The sequence below is a fragment of the Petromyzon marinus genome, chromosome 4 (genome assembly GCF_048934315.1).
Source record: "Petromyzon marinus isolate PM22_M1 ecotype Great Lakes invasive population chromosome 4, UKy_Petmar_22M1.pri1.0, whole genome shotgun sequence".
NCBI lineage: Eukaryota > Metazoa > Chordata > Hyperoartia > Petromyzontiformes > Petromyzontidae > Petromyzon > Petromyzon marinus.
In genome coordinates, this window is record NC_133670.1 from 10,427,387 (window position 1) to 10,448,080 (window position 20,694).

The following is a 20,694-nucleotide window of genomic DNA, read 5'->3' on the forward strand; positions in this document are numbered from 1 at the left end:
CCTCTATAACAGTATCAAATGTCCTCAGGCTCACGTGTGATCGGGTAGTCTTATTGGAGGACGTTTGCCATCTCATTATATGGTCTATTTTCTGAATCTACATATTTTTAAGTGGCTCAAAAATGAATGGAAGCAACGTAAAATTGGTGCAAAAAATAATACTTTTTAGATAGCCTTTGTACATACATATTTGTATGCAATTTTAAGTTCAATGTCCAGTAAATAGACTTGCATCCCTTACCAGAGTGTGAAGTGTGAGGTGAGACACTTCTCCTATGCTTCATTACCGTGCCACTTTTGTCAGGCACCTTTTGGATTCCTTCGGTTGGCTTTTTATCCAATGTTGCACCCTTGCTCCTCACTTCTCCAAGATTTCGGTGACTGTTGCACGTGTTATATTTTGACAAACCTCTTGAAAAGCTTGTGTTTGACCAGGTTTCTAAGGAGTTGCTTGAGTTCCCCGTGGTTGGTGGTACAATGTATGTAGCATACCCTGAGAAAACCATCAACTCATTCACATTGATGAATTGGGTTTCTGACCTTTCCAGCAGCACAACGTCAAGTCCTGTTGAAGCACTTGTGCACGAGAACAATAACAAAGATTAGCCACATGTAATGCCACACACATCGATCAATATTTGTCCGAGCCTAGCTTCCAAGGGATACGTTGTGTCAACGCATTAGCAAATGATTCAAGTAAAAACTATATTTGACAATGAGTGAATATTGTGCTTTACTAAAACCATGTGAAAACATGCAAATTAATACTGAAAAACAAACAGGTCACAAGTCAAGGTAGTGCATAGACAAACATTAACGTGTAGACAATTGCCAAGCCTGAGATTGTCGAGTTCAGCAGAGAAGACAGACAGTAACACCTGGCTTAAACAGAGCTCAACACATGCTCAACACAATGCGTATAATTTTATATATTTAGTGTAAAATTCCAAGTTACACAGCATATCCACGTACCACCGTACAACATCCGGGGTCCTTAACTTAACAATCAGCACGACTGGACAATTAAGAGCGGCTCGTGCGGAAATACTTCATGTGGGGCAATTCATGTGAAAGAATTTAATGTTACATGGCATAGTTAATATCTGAAAATGTTTAGTGTAAACATCACAGGGTAATTGTGTGCCTATGATAAGCATTGTTAATGAAAAGGGTAAACTTGCTGTACTCACTTTCTGTTGCAGATTTTTCCCATGAAGCTTTTTTTGTTGCTCGTAAGTTGGACAAAGTGGTAGAGAGCTTCTTGGGACCACTTCCTGCCACTGCTATAGAACGAGTGACGGTGAAACATTGCTTATGTGGACCTTTTGTGTTGCTTCCAACACTAATAAGTTGGTAAACGTAAAAAAGCGTGCACAGCATAACACTAAATATCCATTCCTACGCGTTAAACTGACTAAATATCCACAATCATATAAATTAGAATATTATAAGCAGACACATACATTTCCATTGTATAACCATATTAACATTACTCTTTGGTTATTTCGGCAAAGTCACGTAGAAAGAATTCACATTACATTAGATCATATCCATCGGAATAACCCACTCTATTGCAGAAAATAAACGCACGTTATGTTTCACTAAAGAAATTAAACGGCAGGCTGAGCATGAACATGTTAGAAGTCAAATGTTAAATTAGCAAACAACACGAAACGCCAAATAACTCCCGTCTCACAGGTACGTACGCTAGGCTGTGTCCTGGGCTCTCCAACATAACCTCGAGCGTCACTGTGATATCCCTTGCAGAGTTTAATGCACCAAATAATAGTAACATCATTGCAGAGTACTATGGCAGAGACATTTTATGGCCATTTAAAGTGTATTTTCTCATCGCTGAAGCTTAAAACTCCGAGTGTCCCCACAACCAGGAGACAGCCTTGTATCTGCAAGCGCCATTTGTATTTTGGGCTGAATATTGTATTTATTTTATATCCATGTGCACAATTTAGTTTTATGGTAAGTACTCATGTATGCAGGTCATTTAGCACACTTGTAAAGGCACTGTGATGTAAATAATAGCACACAGGACTTGCTGTTCCCACAGACTTCATACATGAAGCCAGCAAGCACGACAAAGGGAAACCCCTTGACTTGCACAAACATCTGTACTTAACCAACCACAATCATCATCACATTATTGAAGTATATAAACACTAAAAGAGCAGTTGAATAAAAAAAATAACAGCAGGCTAATAAAACTGTCACCAAGAGTAAAGCCGGTACACAAATTGCTGGCTGATGATCGAGGACTGAATGTAAATACACAAGTGCTTCGTGCGGTCAAAGGGACTGTAACACGGATGCGAGACTTGGCACAGTGGAAATGGACACCATCTGAAGGACAAAAGCACTTGAGAATTGTGGTTTTAAGGAGGGCGTTGAGGCTCACAGGGGTGCCCGATTGCTGTGCAGCCTCCTCAGAATAACCAAAGGCAGAACGGCAAGGAGGAAGCCAAAGGTGGCAGTGGAGGTGAGAAGCATCGCAAAAGCTCGTGTCGAGAGTAAGTGCTGGCCATACGTTGACCTCCGAACCCGCAGTTGACAACGATGAGTGAAGACAGAGACGGAAAATGACTACGATGGAGAAACGGATGTCATAGTTGACACAAAGTGTAAATTAAATCAGACAGAATACCAAGTTTGGTGCTACATATGAACCTTGATGGAACATGCAAAGTAATAAGTCAGAGAAGCAGATCAAAGGCATAGTAAGGACAGATCTGAAAGAATAAAGTCTGGAGGAATCCTCTAGAGTAGCAAGACTGATTAAAGGCAGGAAAAAGTAGTGAGGCATTCGTTACTGTGAAGCAGATGAAGACAGGAAAGTGTGAGTGATCTTAGAGTGCAAGTTATCTTTTTAATCCCTCGGTTAAGGCTGAAAAACAACAGTTCTTACATGCAATTAACTTGTTATTCCATATATATTTACTGAAGCTGCTTGAGAACAAATCATTTATTAAAATTATTAACAAATTCCTGTCCATAAAATAAAGCCTTATTTACAATAGGCATCACTTACTCATTTTGTTCTGTGGGTTGGATGTTGAACATCGAGCATCTCTGAGCAAAAGCTGGATATTTCTCAAATTTCGGAAGAAGTATTTTCACTTCAAACCTGTAGAGATGCAATGGATTCATCTCAGAAAAGCATCAACACAAAAGCATACCAAAGCACAATAGTGCAACACACCCTACATATAACACCATTTCTTTCAATTTGGCAACAGATATATTTTAGTAAAAAGGTGTATTAAATTTGTTTTAACATTCAAAGCAATTTTAATAGTTTAGAAAATAACCGTACAAGTGATTTTGTAAACCATTATCTATTTTAATGTATTTAAAGACTGCTGTCCTCACTCCGGTAATGTTTAAGTAGCTTAGAAGTGCGCAAACCAAAGGACGTTACCGTGAGAACCAATCCGCTTGACCGACATCCACCAGTAGTACCTGCACCTGCTCTGGGGAGTACTCATTCTGCAGGTTGATCATGGTGACCAGGCCTCGGAACCAGCACTGCCCTGGGGAAATGCACACGCAGCAACTCTTCCCAATAAGATCCTCCGTCGCACCACCTGAAGGGACAATCCCAAACACGAGGCAACGTTAATCCACACATGGCTCAGCATAGGCACAAGCTAAAACGCATTGTCGTAAGATAATTTCAACTCACCCAATTCCAGGTTTTCTGTTGAAGTGCTGTAGGTTTGCTGAAGATCTTTAAACATCTGCTCCATACCAGAAGCCCAGCCATTTTTTATGTGCACGTAAAATTCTCTTGGCGAGACTGAAAAAGGTGTTAAATAGTTTGAGGTATTCATACGTTTTTTTTTTAAGGAAAAATCATAAATGCACTTTCATAAAGCAGAGTGAATTAAACGAAGGTTAAACATTTCTTTTTTATGGAACGATGACAAATTAACCTTACATTTGGATATTAAAATACTAAAATACAGTGCAGGCGTCCCTCGCTTAACACCCCCCCCCCCCCTCCCCAATAGCACGCATTTGCAATTACACGAGATTAATCTTTTAGGGACATACTTCACACTTACGCTATACATTTCACAGTTAAACGCTCAATAAAAAAATATAGTAATGATACATTTTTGTCAATAAGAAAAGAAAAATATATATTTGTGGTGGCGCCCAGTGTCACGGGCTGGGCATATGGACACGAGGCGGTCGGTGGCACCTGAGCCCTTGCCGTACAAGCATCATGGGCACAAAGACCACACAACCTCCACACGTGTAGCCTGAACAGACTGGGGGCGAGCGCGATTAGCGAGCAGCTATGAGAGCCGGCACGGCACACGAGGGGCTGGTGGCCAGCATCCCGCGCGGCCACCTTTGTTTCTCCAGTGGCGATGTTTACACATCGCACCAGTTACTCATTAGAGGCTGAGTCGACCCAAGGGAGGCCCAGGACCGATTCAGATAATCGTCAGTGGTGTTGGGCGTGAGCGGGAATCGAACTCGGGTTGCTGGGTTCGTAGCGCAACACGCTGCACTATCGCTCCCTACTTGCGGGCAAATGCACACACACCCCCGCTTTTGATCATCAACGGGAAGTTTAACATTTATACTACTGGTTGTCTATACATTTTTCTGAATAGGGTTTTTACATGTTAACTTAAATTTTTATTTTGTTGATTTTGCATACAGTACTTACTTTAATTGTGATGTCTATTTTTGGTTGCCGTGTACCTAACCCCGTTATATATAGCTAAGGTCGTAAGCTTATTGCAGTTTTGGCTTTTGCGGTACTTTTCAAGAACGTAATCCCCACGATATTCAAGGGTCTCCTGTATATGTACATTTTGGAGGAAACCTGAATACTCAAGACACCTATACAAGTTGCTAACACTCAAAACCACATGCAGATAAGATGGTAACTGAAAAACACAATTTCAAAGCTTCGTGTTGTTATAAATGGAAGCTATCAGGTGCGAATAAAGGAAATATAGGCCTAATCAAGCAGTTACAATTCACAACTGTATACAGCCATGTGACCCAGACCGAATGACCGGAGTTCAGGCAAACTCCGATCATCCTCGCAGCGGCTTCTGACTAGCCATTGAACAATTACGATCACTACATCGCTCGCTTTCAGATGCACTTCTGCGGCCATCTGGAACGCTCTTCCTTCCGATGTTAGGAAGCCGTTGGAGCTATGCACTTTTAAATCGACATGGAAAAATAATTTATTTCAAACTGCTTTTTGTGTTTCATGTTGTCCTTCCCCCCCACCCTCGGTTAGCACGGTTGGCTACGTACACAGTGCGAAAGAAGTTCAACATATGTAGAGGCGTAGCAGTGACACAAGCTTATCCACATGCATTGCTAAACAACATGCAACCACTGGAACATGCCTCTCACAAATGAATCTTTGCAGAGCACGTATGTCGCATATTCGTTCTGATCACTTGACCATTTACACCCGGTGCAGTACTTATGCATGGAGCAACTGTAATTTTCTACAGATGTTCACAAATGCGACTTTTCCCACGTAATATATACGTTTAATCTCGTGTACATTCGCTTGCTTCTAAAGTACAGTAAAAGCAGTTTCCATGTTTAAAGCGGACCATGCTTTAATATTTGTCTCTTTGACCTTTTCACACATCTTGCCTTCAACCCAAGTATCCCCTGCGAATTAGACACGCGAAATTGCACCCTGGTATTAACTCACCTACACAGATCAAGGCGCACAAGAAGTATTCCTGTGAGGGAGAAACAAGCTCCACTTCTGGATACACAGAAGTGTCACGACCTGCACGTGCCGCCGCAGACGGCTCTGTTAATAGACAATTACTTACAACGTGTTTTTACACACAGGGAAATAACGACATTGTAATTCACCTCTTCCCCAATGATTCATTGAACATTTCATGGTCACGATTTTACGGGGTTTTTTTTAGCATTTACAGTCTATAGACTGTATTGGTTCTTTTTTGTTTCATTTGTAGTTTTATTTGCTTTCTTAACTTAAAAACATCATAAGTCTATTACATTTGCATAAAATTAAGTGTGCTTCGAAAAAATAAATTTCAATTAAAACATGCAATATAATACTGACAAAGTGAAACATATTGGGCCGTTTTCACTAAACACTGTAATACGAACACCATACAAAAATGCTCTCTCACGTAAGAGAACACAACCTTCTTTAACTTGCCAGTAGCCCCGAGGGAAGAGACTGGCCAGGAAGCCTACAGGCCTGCACCATCCCCTTGGAAAATGCAAGGGATGGGCAGGTCTCAAGGAGGGTATGACGCAGGTCCCATCTCTCTTCTTGTTACAGCCGGCAAGTTAAATCCATATATATAAAAGGGAAATTTGTGAATGTGTGTCTGTTCGAAATGTTTAGCATACTTCCCAACATGCAACAAACTTGAAATTTGGCATGTGGGTAGCTTCCAGACTGTGCACAATGCAAAAAGTATAAAAATAAACTTTTCGTATTTTGGGAGGGGGGGGGGGTCGCTATAATGGATATATTTAGCACGGCAAGTGAGCGGTGACGTCACATCTGTGATGTCACCCGCATGCGGCGTTACCCAGTGTGCCTGCTGACGTCACGCATCCCCCCCCGACCCTCCGCATAGGCCGTGTATTAATCCAAGACAAGAATCCAGTCTCGGGCGAAGCCGGGTAGAGTAAAGCTAGTAGTAAATAAAGTTGTGTTCTCTTAACATGGTATTTATGTTCTCTGGGTTTTTCGGTACAGCCACGTAGATAGAAAAAATAATTTAAAAAATATCACGTTTCAATCGCAACACAAGCAATCGTCATTTTTTTCCCACCTGATGACGATTGCTTGTGTTGCGATTGAAACATCGTGATAATTTTATCTATTTTTTTATATCTACGTGGCTTTACCAAAAGACCCAAGGAATTTAAATTCCTGCAGTCACGAAAGCTTTAAGTCAAGAATGGTATTTATGGGTGGGAGACACCATTGAGTAAAACACTGTAGTATGATGCACTCCTTCAACAGAGTAGCACAACTACACGAACTCTCTCCTGAAGCCCTCATGTGGCTAGCTCACCCCGACATTGGTATTTAGCTCTTGAATATATTGCCTCGGCAGGAATGGAACATGTATTGATACCGTCTGTCGACTGCAAATAACAATTTGTATGGCGACATATATTCGTGCAGTGTAACTAAGTCGGGTGAAAGGCCCCATAAATTGTATTTTATCTTAAGTAGAAATTAATTTCTTAGTCAATCTATCATTGACCTTTAAACATCTTTATCATAAGCGTAAGCGTGTTCATATTAGATGCAATACCTTTGCCTCCAGTGTACTGTTTAAGAAACTGATCAAGTTCTACTGCAACTTTATCATCGATATCTTCTGAAAGCCTGGTGGTGTCCTCGGAATCCATTCTTTTTGGATTGCTCAGTGACCTCGGAGAGGTGTCCGTTGCAGACTCCGCTTGATGTTGACCACCTTGACAAATACCGTCGATGCTACTTTTATGTATATCCATAGTGACCACTCTTCCTGAACTCTGCTGTTGGACTTGCATACAACTTTCTGACGATTGCAACCCAAATTCTTTGGCCGTAGACTTGCGATCTTGAGCTAGCTCGTGCTCATCAGCAACACCTCTTTCCAAGTGGCTGTCACGAGGACTGCATGGAACTTTGAAACTGAATTCAGAATCCAAGCCAACCGGAGCAGGCCTTGTGCTTTCCACGCATTTGAAATTGCCATTGAAACCAGGAAAATTGTAACAATTTGCAACATCTGCGTTATCCTGCGACGCTTGCCTCTCTGCATTAAAATGATGACCTCTTTTGATATTAGGTACTTCAGAAGAACCGCCAGGCTTGTTCCCTGTCAGCGGCTCGCTGTCCGCCAAGTTGTGTGATTTTCTCACTGCTTTAGTGGCATCTGGGTCACTGACAGGCATGTAATGGTTGTTCCTGTCCTCGTCTTTACATGCCGTCAATAAATGCTTAGCTTTTATCTCCACTTCTAAGTCATTTTGGCAAGGGATCCCTGCAGGCACTTGCCCTTCATCCTTGAAAAAAAACCCATGAACATTGTTAGTTACGAAAGAGTGCATTATTCAACTCTATTTCATGAAGGAAATACATTAGAATAAATATGCTAACGATTCACAGGCACAAAGCTAGGGGTAAAAAAACGCCCCATGTAATGCATGTGATAATGCGGTGTGTAGTGGGGTATCACCTTTTCAGAGAAGATGGTACGGCGGCATTTTTCCTTCATGAAACTATTTCTGCTGCTTTGCTGCAAGTGATTCAAATACTTAATAAAAGTATGGCTGACTTTCGTCCTCGTTGGATGACACTGAGGGAGACCTGTGAGCAATTTGTGATTAAAGTTCGCAATCAAGTTCTTTACACTTCAGGATGTTATTGCTTACACTTTGATAGAGAGCCCCACTATCTGCTTGGCAAAATACACTTTTCGAAACGGAACTAAATCACCAATAAACGGCCGATCTAAAATGTTAAGAAGGTATAGACATGAAATTATTTAAGGTACTCCCCAAAATAATGTATATTTTAATATTCTACATGGCTCCATAGTAGATAAAAAAAAACATTCAAGATGTATATATACTGCGAGTCCTCGCTTAATGCGTATTCACACAACGCGTGTTCGCCATTATGTGGTTCTATCAACAGGGAACACGTTCCGCACAACGCGGAACGGACCTATTACAACACGGAACGGACCTGTTACAACACGGAACGGACCTGTTACAACACGGAACGGACTTCGCGGAACGGACCTGTTACAACGCGGAACGGACCTGTTACAACACGGAACGGACCTGTTACAACGCGGAACGGACCTGTTACAACGCGGAACGGACCTGTTACAACGCGGAACGGACCTGTTACAATGCGGAAGGGACTTGTTACAACACGGAACGGACCTGTTACAACACGGAACGCGCACCGTTATACCGCAGTTTCCGAGCGGTTGATGACCAACTAATTTCTTGAGCTGTGCACCTGCGCGGTATAAGAGTATGGGGAATGCTACAGTAAGGCGGCGGCATACCCCAAGTGTATGACTCTAATATGCTGAGCAACTGAAGTGCACGCCCTCAGCTGTTCCACCTCACGCTTGCATTAGAGCTCCCTCTACCGGATCCTTTAGAAAATAGCAATACCAACTGCCAAACATACATTTACAGAAACAATAATCGATTTATTTCTTGGTTCATTATGTATAAAACATCGACGGACATCACAGTGGCATAAATGCCGATACCGATGTTTTTTTTTTTTTTAAAAAGCCGAATATCGGCCGATAAACCAGTTAAACCGTTGCATCAGTTGGGCTATTAAGATATTACTTCTAAACGCATTCACTACAGCCAATATATATATTCATGAAAATGACTAACGAAAAACCAAAAAGCATTATATAACATGCGGTAGTGTGTATTTTACTACAAGCCAAAATCACAAATGTAGGGTGCACCACCTGATGATCCATGCAGGCCGTTTCTGCTTGCCATTCCATCGCAAAGCATCACGTCAGATATACTCGTTCCATGCCTGCAACATTAACAAGCACACGTTTTAGATTTAAAGCTTTCGTGACTGCAGGGATTCGTATTCTTGGTTCTTTCGGTAAAGTCACCACGTAGAAGGGACACAATAAAAAGAACCAAGAATGAGCACACATTTATTTCCATGACACCTTGCTTACAACACAAGGCAATATACAATCAATAACGACTTGCGCAATATGCCACGAGATCACTTTCAGATGACACCAGTAAATGCCCAACGCTGACTATACACCAACTCACTTGTACTTCCCGTTCACCTTGGGCGCATTATAGAGTTCGACAGAGGTACGTCCTTCGCTGAGATGGAGGAGAGCATGAAAGGTCTTATTTTTCACTTGCTCGGCAAACCAGGTTATCTGTGACTTTGTCCACATCACCTCTTCGACTGGAGACACCTGTAGAGAAAACGCAGAAGCCACTTTAATATACTCGAATCGTAAAGAAATGCATTACCTCGGTTGGTATAAATTAGGCTACTGAAAAGAACAAGCTTTTGAAAGTTACTACGAATCCCATTGGCAGCACGCTCAACAACTTTCAGCTAACATTATACAAAGAAACGTGCAGTCCTTAGGCAATATCAATAGATCTGGAAAACTATCTAAAACCATCCTACAAGGCACATGGTCAGGGGACTAGACAAATAGGACATCCAAGAGAGACACATGCCCCTTTACCACTCGCAGAGGTTCGCAATTCAATGATTAATACTGTGGCCGTTAAAGATCCCTCGACATTACTAGAAAAGTAAATTATTGTGTCGGTGTCATGGTCCAACATTTGAAAAATGAATAGCAAATTACGTAATTGCATAGAAATTACTTTCCCCGACCGAGACAAAATAGCAAGACCATCTTGAAAATAGCCGTGCAACTTAAATTAGGCTTTCCTGGGTAAAGAAGTGTAATAATAACATACGTAGGCTAGAGACACACGGATGGATTGCTGTGGCAGCTGGCAGAACTCGGACTTGAGGTGGCGAATCCTCGACACTGGCAAACGATCACGATTCCCGTAGTCGACAAACAGCACATGCACCATCAGCTGCTCCAAATTCAGCGGGTGTATATCTTGCGTGGAAAGAGACAAAAAATCAAATGTTTATTCTTCATTATGGTTTCTCAATTACAATGCCATGCTTGATTTACAAAGCACGTTTACTATTAATGCTTAAGATCCTGGACAGTTACGTTTTTTTTCCTTTCTTGATTTCACACAAGCCCTTTCTAAACCAAGTACTATACTTAAATCTGGTCACATCATACTTAAAGCTGCGACAGCAAAAGGGAGTACAGCCAAACGCAGTTGTATTGTTTCTATGCTCCTCACATTTACCATCCCACTGACCAGCGTGAAGTGTGCCCTGTTAACTCCCATGACCCAGACAGCACGGAGACACCAATGGGCTGCACATTTACCTTCAGTACACCTCGCACCTCCGATCAGCACGGTTGGCTACGTAGTCTGAACTAAGTTAAACATACAAACACAAATTACTACGGCACTTAATGTATTTATTTTTTGTGACTTGCTTATCTTTCCTATATTTTGCGCTATCGGTTTTCGTAGTTTTCTCTTGCAACTTTCTGACCCGCCCCTACTGGACATGTGAAAAAGAGCTTCAGAGCTCATTGGATTCCTCCAGGAAAAAAATATTCTGATTCTTAAGGACTGAACTGACATACTGCTTGGTGAAAATGACTCATCATTATTAAACATTAATCATATTTCTCCTGCGTCAGCAGTTCGCCTGCTGTATTTTTTCACCCTGCTTGTGTTGCGATCGAAACGTCGCGATTTTGTATTTTTCTATCTACGTGACTTTACCGAAAGACCAAAAGAGCAAGAGTATTAATCGTAGCTCTAGGTTAGCCACATTCACATCCAATAAAAAAAACACTTTAATGAACCGTGAATCACACTTCCAACATTTCACAAACATCAAAAGATGTTTCCCCTCGAAAATAGTTCTCTGCTCAAGCGAAGTGCAGTGCTGGTGGTGTTGGCTAGTGGCTTTGGCCACCGGTGCAAATTCTACTTGTAGTGGAGACCCATTTCGCATGAGAACCACCTTGCCAGACTGAAAATAAAATCACCAAATTTTACCCATCCCCAAAGGATGACACTCGTCGCCTTACCCAACACAGAGACGTTGTGCATGTCAGTCACGTTCATGATGCGAGCCCTGTACCAATAGTCATCTTCGGAGTATTTTGCCAAAACGTACAACCCAACACATGGGTAGATGCCCCCTCCAAGGTGTTCATTCTGCTGGATTTCCCAACTAACAAATAAAACACACACATTTACATCAATATCTTCACGACCTTGTAAATCCTATAATAGTAAATAATTCCGCAATATATTTGCACTTTTACAACATGCTTTATAGGTTACAGAAAATACAACAGGAAACACTAAAAACTTGAGCACTATAAAATTGTTACTAAATATCCATTAGAGAGGGACTGTACATTTTTCCATCCGCTCATGCATCTACTAACCAGTTATATGATTGGCTGTGCGATTGTCTGCTTGCATGTATATATGCATGTGTTTATGTGTATCCGTGTTTGTCCACGAGGGATTCAAGGTAAGTTGCACAATGGACTCGCCCTATCAGAGCGAACAGGCGGTATGATTATCCTTGTGGAGTATGTGAACTGAAATGAGTCGTGTATTAGCGAAGTACTACATCTAAACCACTGTCGTTAGATTATATATTTCACAAATACATCTCGCAAAATGTTTGAAATGGTATAGGTTAAATACAAATCCCATCATTATTTACTTCAACACCATCAGTATTTACTTCATCACTGAGAATATTTGCACAGTATAAAACAAGATCTGGAATTGTTATATTATAAAGTGTATATATTTTTGGAAGAATGTTTACAAACGTGTAACCTGCCAACAGAAACAGGGTTAAAAGTGGTCTCTGTTGTAATAAACTAGGCTAGTTTATAGTCTCCTTCATTTAACTGCTTTTAGAACAGTGAGACTGCTTTCAAAGTAGCCTCACTCATGCTCCACCCACAATTAAACTAAGTTGCAAATCATCACTATATAAATGTCTTGTGTTCTGCATTGCTATGAGGGAAAAATACTAATATGGTACGAGATTTGTCTCAATGAAACGGATTTACAGGGGGTGAAACAACAAACAATTTAACTCGCGATACATGCATCGCATTGGACGTTTAATAATTAATAAATGTATACTTTTTTTCCCCCTAGGTCACATATAATGGGTTAATGTGACCGCTGCAGCTACAATAGGTGCTACGCCATTCAGTTGTTGGGTAGAAATGCTGAAAATTGCACGCACTTGAAGGCTTCCATCATCTGGTGGAGTTGGGATGCACAGGGCTGGATGTAGAAGAAGGACGGGTTCACGAGGTAGCACACCGTGACCTCCATCTCGAACCCATCCTTTAGGAAAAGAGGTTGGATTTCTGCTCTGTGTTGAGTGTTGGAAAGCAATGACCTTTCTTCCCAGAGAACACCTGGCCTGTCCAGATGCAATTTCTCCATGCTGGCCGCAGCATTGTCAAAACATTCGCTCGTGACACTGCTGTCAATGTTGCTTTCGATGCTTTGATGCTTTACAATTTCACTTGTGTACCGATCACTGCTGTCGTGTTGAACTGCATTTCGTTTGCAGGACTCCAATCCTGAAATACTCTGAAATTCCATAGAGCCATTCTCATCATTGAACACCATTTCCCTTGAGGATGAGCCTGTCGCAAAGCCTCTTTCACCATAATTTGCATCACTGTTTTCAACATAACTTTGAGGACAAATATCATATTTGTCTTTTGATGAAATTGTCTTGCAAATTACTACATTATCATCCCAGGTCTCGCAATAATCAGAAACTGTACACTCTATGCTATCTGAAGACAAATTGCTCTCGATCAAAACATTTGAATGTTCATTGCACTGATTTGCAGTCTTAAGGAATGCTTTATGTTTCTTTTTCACAGGGTTGGATGCACCACTTCCTTCTGCAGATATAAAATTCAGTAAAACCACAAATCATGCAGACGAGTCACGAGCACCACACGTCGACTGCACACACCCCACAAATGTTGTGCATGTGCATACACACACTAAATACAAACAGCTCCAACACAAAATGAAAAACTATTTATATAAGCATATCATGTTCATAATTTGCAAGAGCCTCATTACTCTTAGTGCCAATGTGTGCGTGGACAAGTTTTAGGCTAAACGGGATAGGACTCTTAGTTAACTTTGGTAATGGCGTGCATAGATGCATTTGGGGTGTGAATTGCGTCAAGTTCTTACCCGTTTGTCCATCAAGCCACTTCAAAATCTGCTTGAATATTTCAGAGCTTCTCTGCAAATTCTGAATTATCGCAGGATACTGTTGCCTGAAGCGGAAAAGTTCCTTCATTGGCAGAGAAACTTCGTCCATCACCTTCAAGATCCAGCCAAAAAGATAGTTACATAAAACAAACACATTGTACTGAAAAACATTCATCTCTAATGACCACAAGCAAAAATGTTTTCTTGGCACAAGAGCCATGGTTCTCAACTTTCCAGAATAATTCTACACGGTCAAGGTTCAAAGGTGAAAATACATCCTCATCACTTGATAAGTGTGCTGCGTCAACGTCATCAAATTATGGCACTGGTTAATTTGTTTTGGCATAGATGAAGTGAGATAATTCACAAAAATATTTTGGCTCTGGGCTTTCCACAGTTGAGGGTGGTTTGGACTCAATATGAAGAAACTACATTTTCCTTCCTAGCAGTTCTAACATTAATTTTATGTACCACACCATGAGCAATATTCATAATTACCATATCTACACTGTGGCACACCTAGCTCATGCACAGGAGCTGATTTCATTGGTTGACATCACCAAGGGCATGTTACATCCTTTTAATGCCACTACTGTTATTTGTTTCAACCACCGGTCATCATTCCTTTTAGCAACAGGTCCTGCCCAAGCCTCTAACTTGCATTTGCTCTCTGGTCCACATTCTTTCTGACTCTCAGGGAAATTCCAAATGGAGGAATGAAGCGGTTCATGATTCTCTACGTACTTTTGTCACGTTTTTGTGTGCTAATTTTCATGCTTAGGATCCATCCTATACACATGGCCATTCCGTGCAAGACACATTTCACATGTTCACGGTGATTGTGAGAGCCATGCTGCGGTAACAAAACACACACTAATACACGTCAAATAAGCCTTACTAACCTCGCATTGACTATAGATGTGGACATGTAACGTCTCCCTGTCACGTGGCCTGAGTAACCCAAGTTGTTTTGGCGGCTGGGAGGATGGGACAGGGACCGGTGAGCTTGATTGGAGGTTGAGAACCACTGCACTCCTACATACCCTCTCGACTCCAGGTCTCTTCATCGCTGGTTTACCTTCCTTTCATCTCAATAATCATGTCTCTCAGCTGGCCACTCGAAGAACCTTCAAGGGTCAAATATGTCCCCCGTACTCTGCCAGCTTAAGAACCCCGATATACATCGTCGCGTATAACGTAGGCCGTCACGTTCAGTATTGCAGCAAATTTAACTGCGAAATTTTACGCCAGTATTACAACACGCTAAGAGCTCATGTAATGGAGATGTTTACTAGGCGGTCAAGTTACTGGAAAAAAAAAATCCGCCACGTATATGTAAACACTCACAGGCTGCAGGATATTGCAGAGTCTTGCAACAATTGCCCGTTGCAACTCCTCCGCCTGCTCCAGGTTTGAGAGGACGTGTTGTACCATGCCTTCTAGATCACTTTCACGGCACAAAGCTAAACAAACACGACGCGTACATCATTCCAGGCCAAGGCGGTGAGTGCAAGAAAGCCAAAACACAAAAACATGAATTCACATCAATAATGATAGCATTAATAATACCAAATACACAATCGACTCGTATTTAGTGGTAGTATAATAATAACATGCCTTTTAACAAAATCACATAATGGTAGGGGGCCCTCATCAACGATTTAAAAAAATAAAAAAATCGGCTGTACATGTTCATAGTCCTGTACAGTAAACCATATTGACAATTAATCGAAGCTGTAATTATTACACGAAATCAGATCAGTTCCGCACACGTAGATTTTAATTGTGCCCAGTTGGGCACTGGTATTGTCGATTATTTTTGTACTTTTTCCTGAAGCATACCTTACTAAACGAGTAGTTTAATGTGATTACACACTCGGGATGGTCTCGAAGTGACGATAAATACTGGACATCTGCGAAAAAGAGCTTTATAGCTCATCGGATTCGTCCAGTATAAATACTAGGATTCTGAAATAAGCAAATAAAAAACAGCAAACGGCTCTTGAACAATAAGTACTGTACAGTGTTTATTAAACAACTTCGGGAGCCACAACAAAACGCTACCCCGTCCAGTAGCCGATCAGCACTATTGGCTACGTACGATGCGAAAGAAGTTCCATACATAACCGTATCTTCGCGTGGCTGACGTCGATGGAGAGTAGTCCAGATGTCTTATGACCCCCCCCCCCCCCCAATTAATTGACCCCTATTCGTTTTCCTTTGCGCATTCATTTAGGGTGTTTTTTTAATATATACATTACTTTAAAACAATATTAGATAATTAAATTGTGTGTGGTGGGGGGGGGTGGTCATAAGACATCTGGACCACCCTGTAGATTGTAGAACTGTGACCTTCATCTCTCTATTGTGGAACGTGCGCGTCCTACAGGCGTCCAAGCGAACGCGACCAATGCAGGAACACATGCGTGTTGTACGAATGTATGGAGGTTCGTGAAGGACGCTACTGGTCGGTCGCCCTCCAACAACAACGGAGGAGGAGGAGGGCAGAGAGGAGTGACGCCCTCACAACAACAAGCGGATGGGCCGGGCGGATAAAATACAGCAAAAGTTGACGCAGTAAGAGGGGGGGGAGGGGAGAGGGAGTCATCTCAGTCAAGTCAACCCATGGCACCTCCTGGGTCTGTCCCGTGACCTCCTCCAACTGGGTGCCTTCCGACACGGCACGTGACCTCACGTGCACTTGGCCTGGCACAGGAGCCGTGGCGGCGTCACCGTCACTTAAAGTGGAGCATTGCGGGTGTATGTACGTTTTTGTTTGCTCCCACACAGCTTAAAGGACGCGACCTGGGCCTTGGCTGTCTTCACTCCAGCGCTGTCCTCTGGACAGTCCGGTCCCTTCACCTGATGAAGGCCACTTGTGTTGTCGCCGAAACGTCGTGATTTTTGTTATTTTATTTTTACCTACGTGACTTTACCGAATAGAACCAAAGAGTATGTATGTTCGTTGCAGTGTTACATTTCGATTTGAAGCTTTCGTGACTGCAGGGATTCATATTCTTGGTTCTTTCGGTAAAGTCACCACGTAGAAGGGAAACAATAAAATAAAAAAATATTGTTTTATATTTTTATTATTATATATTTTTTATTTTATTGTTTCCCTTCTACGTGGTGACTTTACCGAAAGAACCAAGAATATGAATCCCTGCAGTCACGAACGCTTTAAATCAAAATTCACTGTCTGTTGTTATTGTTGTATCCTCAAATCGTGCAACTCAATTTCAACCCACTTGCCAATGTGGTATCGACTGCAAACTTGGTATACTTATGTCATACTGATGACAATACTAGATTCTATCAAAACAAATATTATTTTTAAACATTATTTTCTCTATGTTATGTTTCGGCTTGGGTCTAATTGTCCACGCTCAACTCACGTTGGCTGTAAATCACCACGGGTCCCCCCTTACGTTGTGGCAAGCCTCGGGGCCACTTCCTGGAGTCGTGGAGCTCTGACATTACCAGCACGGTACATTAAAGCCGGTTTCTTTATAAAAGTTGTTTTTAAAAAAAAAAGATTACTTATTCACCTCCACTTCAGACGCGCCCTTACAACAATGTGGCGAGACTAAAATTCGCAGCGGATTTCCAAAACCCCCATGGAGCTCAGCCGCCCGTGCCGTCCCGGGCATCGTCCCGGGACACCCCCGCCTGCCGCGTGGTGCCGGAATTCCGAGAATCAAAGACGAAATTTAAACCAAGTTACACTGCGCGTCCAGAACTGTGCCGACCACGATCTTGCAGATTACGGCGCCAAACGCGACAGGGACCAGCGGCATCTCCCCGCGCCCACCCGCCCGCCGTGTGCTGTAGGAGGCCTTGTCTGTGGTCACGCACCTACCTCCACGAAAGTGAGCGAACACCGCGTGGCGTGTTACACGTTGATATTTGTTAAGACGCCGAACTTGTTGTTGTACTAACATTAAATCAACGTTCAAATCCGAGGACACACAACCTGTAAAATGCGGCCTTCCGGAAAAAAAAATATGCCAACGTTGGCATTTGGTTGTAAACTTGGGCTCACGCCTTCAGTGGCTTGCGTCTTCCTTATCAAAAGGGCAGCGTTCACAACGCGGTGGGGCGAGATGTCAACAACCTCGCCGGGGATACAGGAGGTCGTGTGGGTCCAAACCCGACCCTGACGACCAGCCGCATATTGTGGTGTCTCTCTCCCCGTGGTGGCGTGGATTTTGTCTCCTGGTCCTTGGGTTTCCCCCCACCATCAACATTTGGGAGTCAACAAACGAATGTCCACGTGATGTGATGTTAATAAGCCACGACGACGTTTCTATCATTTGCTTTCGCCAGGTCGCTTCTGAAAAAAAATGTTTTGCTTTATAGCAGCTCGGCGGGCCTTACCTGGGTTAAATAAACGATAGTTATTGCGTGGTATTTTTTTCAAATATATAATAATAATTTTAAAAAAGTGCGTGCGTGTGCGCTTTACCCGTAGCTGCGTTGCCGCCAGAATCCATCGCCGCCGACACGCCACGTGTGTGCCGGGTCCCGCCGCGCGCATGCGCAAACGCGACAAGCGATCACGTGATGTCCCGCGCGCGGAGTGGGGGAGAGGTCACGTGGCAACACGCGCCGGGGAGGGGGGGGGGTCACGTGGCAACGCGCGCTGGCGCCCGCTCCTCCGAGCACGCGGTCTTACACGTCGACAAAAAATTAACAAATCGAGGAAGTGGAGGGGGAAGGGATTGGAATGGGAATATTTATGTATGACTGGAGGAGGAATCCGGTGAGCTATAAAGCTCTTTTTCACAGACGTCCGGTAGGGGCGGTCAGAACGTCCCAACAACAAACGATACAAAAACACAATAGGTGTGCACACTGCACAGTATTGGAAAGGTAAACAAATCGCTTAAAGATAAACAGATACAACTTAAACTAATTTTTTTATCTTACCAGGTAAAGCCCACAGGTATTAACTTATTGTTCAGAGGCGACCAAGCCACAAATGAGAACTCAACAAAGTGGCTTCTCGTATAGCAGGAAAATAATCCAAACACTACTTTTTGTTTTTTTCGGTAAAGTCACGTAGGTAAAATATTATAAAAATAAAAATCACGACGTTTCGGAGGCAACACAAGCTTCCGTCTTCAGGTGGAACAGTCACAGCAGAATATCTGTGTCAAGTGCATAGTTCCGAGACGACTTGGATTATATATTGTGATTTTTGCACACAGCGTTTTAATACGTTTTTTTTTGTGTGGAATATTTGCTGGTTGAATTCCAGGATGTTTCTGTTGCGCGTCGTCGCTTTAAGATGTTCTGTGTTCAAATTTGGTTTGTTGCGGTTGCACCCGACTTAAGAGCCGCATGGCTCACAGGGCTATACCTAATAAATGAAACTTGAAATATATAGGTCGGGGGGGGGGCCAGAAAGGGACGTGGGTGGGTGGGAGGGCTGAGTTAAGCCGCCTTTTGTTAAACTGCACAAAAGCGGGTCAACAACCCTTTTGGTTTCCTGGCGGCGGGGTTTTTCCGGGGGGAGGCGATGCAAGACATCAAGTACAGACCAATTTTTTTGAAACCTAAAATGGAAACTAAGGAAATGGCTGTAAAATTATAAGGTAGCTAAAGTTTGACATACAACCACTGAGGAGTGGAAATGGCTGTACAATTAAAAGGCAGCTAACGTTTGACTTGATTTATAACATATTTCCAGTGTTCATAATAAAGGTTTTTGGGTTAGATCGCGTTATTTATAAAAGTGTCGTAACCCTCCACCACCCGACACGGCCAATCAGCAAAAAAAGTGTCACGTTGACAAAAGACAAATAATCCACTACTTTAGCCCACCGGTGTGTTGAAGAGTGAATCCACAACATTTACAGTTTGAATACTCAAACTGTAAATGTTTGAGTAAATGTTTGAGTACTCAAACTGTAAATGTTGTGGATTCACTCTTCAACACACCGGTGGGCTAAAGTAGTGAATTATTTGTCTTTTGTCAACGTGACACTTTTTTGCTGATTGGCCGTGTCGGGTGGTGGAGGGTTACGACACATTTATAAATAACGCGATCTAACCCAAAAACCTTTATTATGAATATTGGTCGCGAAAGCCTACGTGTTAAACTGATCTTTCCAGTGGTTGCTCAATTTGAAACCATTTGAAACCATCCTCACGGCAGAACGAATTCTTCGGCCGTGGCTGATCATTGCTTCCACACAGCGGGTTCTCATGACATTGTGTTCTCTGATACCAAAGTTCTCTGAAAAACCTCCCGGTTATCACCAAAGATTTGTCCATGAGGCCATCCAGATATACAAACATAGACACAACTTCAACCGATAGGATGGTTTCAAATTGAGCAACCACTGGAAAGATGTTATAAATCAAGTCAAACGTTAGCTGCCTTTTAATTGTACAGCCATTTCCACTCCTCAGTGGTTGTATGCCAAACTTTAGCTACCTTATAATTTTACAGACATTTCCTTAGTTTCCATTTTAGGTTTCAAAAAATGGGTCTGTACTTGATGTCTTGCATCGCCTCCCCCCGGAAAAACCCCGCCGCCAGGAAATCAAAAGGGTTGTTGACCCGCTTTTGTGCAGTTTAACAAAAGGTGGCTTAACTCAGCCCTTCCACCCACCCACGTCCCTTTCTGCCCCCCCCCCGACCTATATATAATCCAAGTCGTCTCGGAACTGTGCACTTGACACAGATATTCTGCTGTGACTGTTCCACCTGAAGACGGAAGCTTGTGCTGCCTCCGAAACGTCGTGATTTTTATTTTA

The 20,694-nt window shown here is 42.5% G+C and overlaps 1 protein-coding gene across 3 annotated transcripts in view; it reads right to left on the reverse strand.

Moving 5' to 3' along the window:
* The window catches only part of LOC116938743 (uncharacterized), a 28,295-nt gene extending 9,767 nt beyond the window's left edge, over positions 1–18,528 (reverse strand). Inside the window, exons 1-16 of one of the 3 annotated variants that reach the window (XM_076056252.1) lie at positions 18,395–18,528; positions 15,277–15,392; positions 13,909–14,041; positions 12,926–13,604; positions 11,733–11,878; positions 10,513–10,664; positions 9,835–9,989; positions 9,504–9,577; positions 8,232–8,362; positions 7,320–8,058; positions 5,714–5,794; positions 3,695–3,808; positions 3,431–3,596; positions 3,041–3,136; positions 1,191–1,283; positions 242–576 (exon numbers count right to left, since the gene is read on the reverse strand). In XM_076056252.1, the coding sequence (XP_075912367.1) occupies positions 242–576; positions 1,191–1,283; positions 3,041–3,136; positions 3,431–3,596; positions 3,695–3,808; positions 5,714–5,794; positions 7,320–8,058; positions 8,232–8,362; positions 9,504–9,577; positions 9,835–9,989; positions 10,513–10,664; positions 11,733–11,878; positions 12,926–13,604; positions 13,909–14,041; positions 15,277–15,392; positions 18,395–18,422 (3,238 nt within the window). In that variant the 5' untranslated portion in view covers positions 18,423–18,528. Of the gene's footprint in view, positions 1–241; positions 577–1,190; positions 1,284–3,040; positions 3,137–3,430; positions 3,597–3,694; positions 3,809–5,713; positions 5,819–7,319; positions 8,059–8,231; positions 8,363–9,503; positions 9,578–9,834; positions 9,990–10,512; positions 10,665–11,732; positions 11,879–12,925; positions 13,605–13,908; positions 14,042–15,276; positions 15,393–18,394 lie in introns of all 3 variants that reach the window. The other 2 variants (XM_076056249.1, XM_032946308.2) reach the window with 2 other exon arrangements.
* Positions 18,529–20,694: the final 2,166 nt, after the last annotated feature.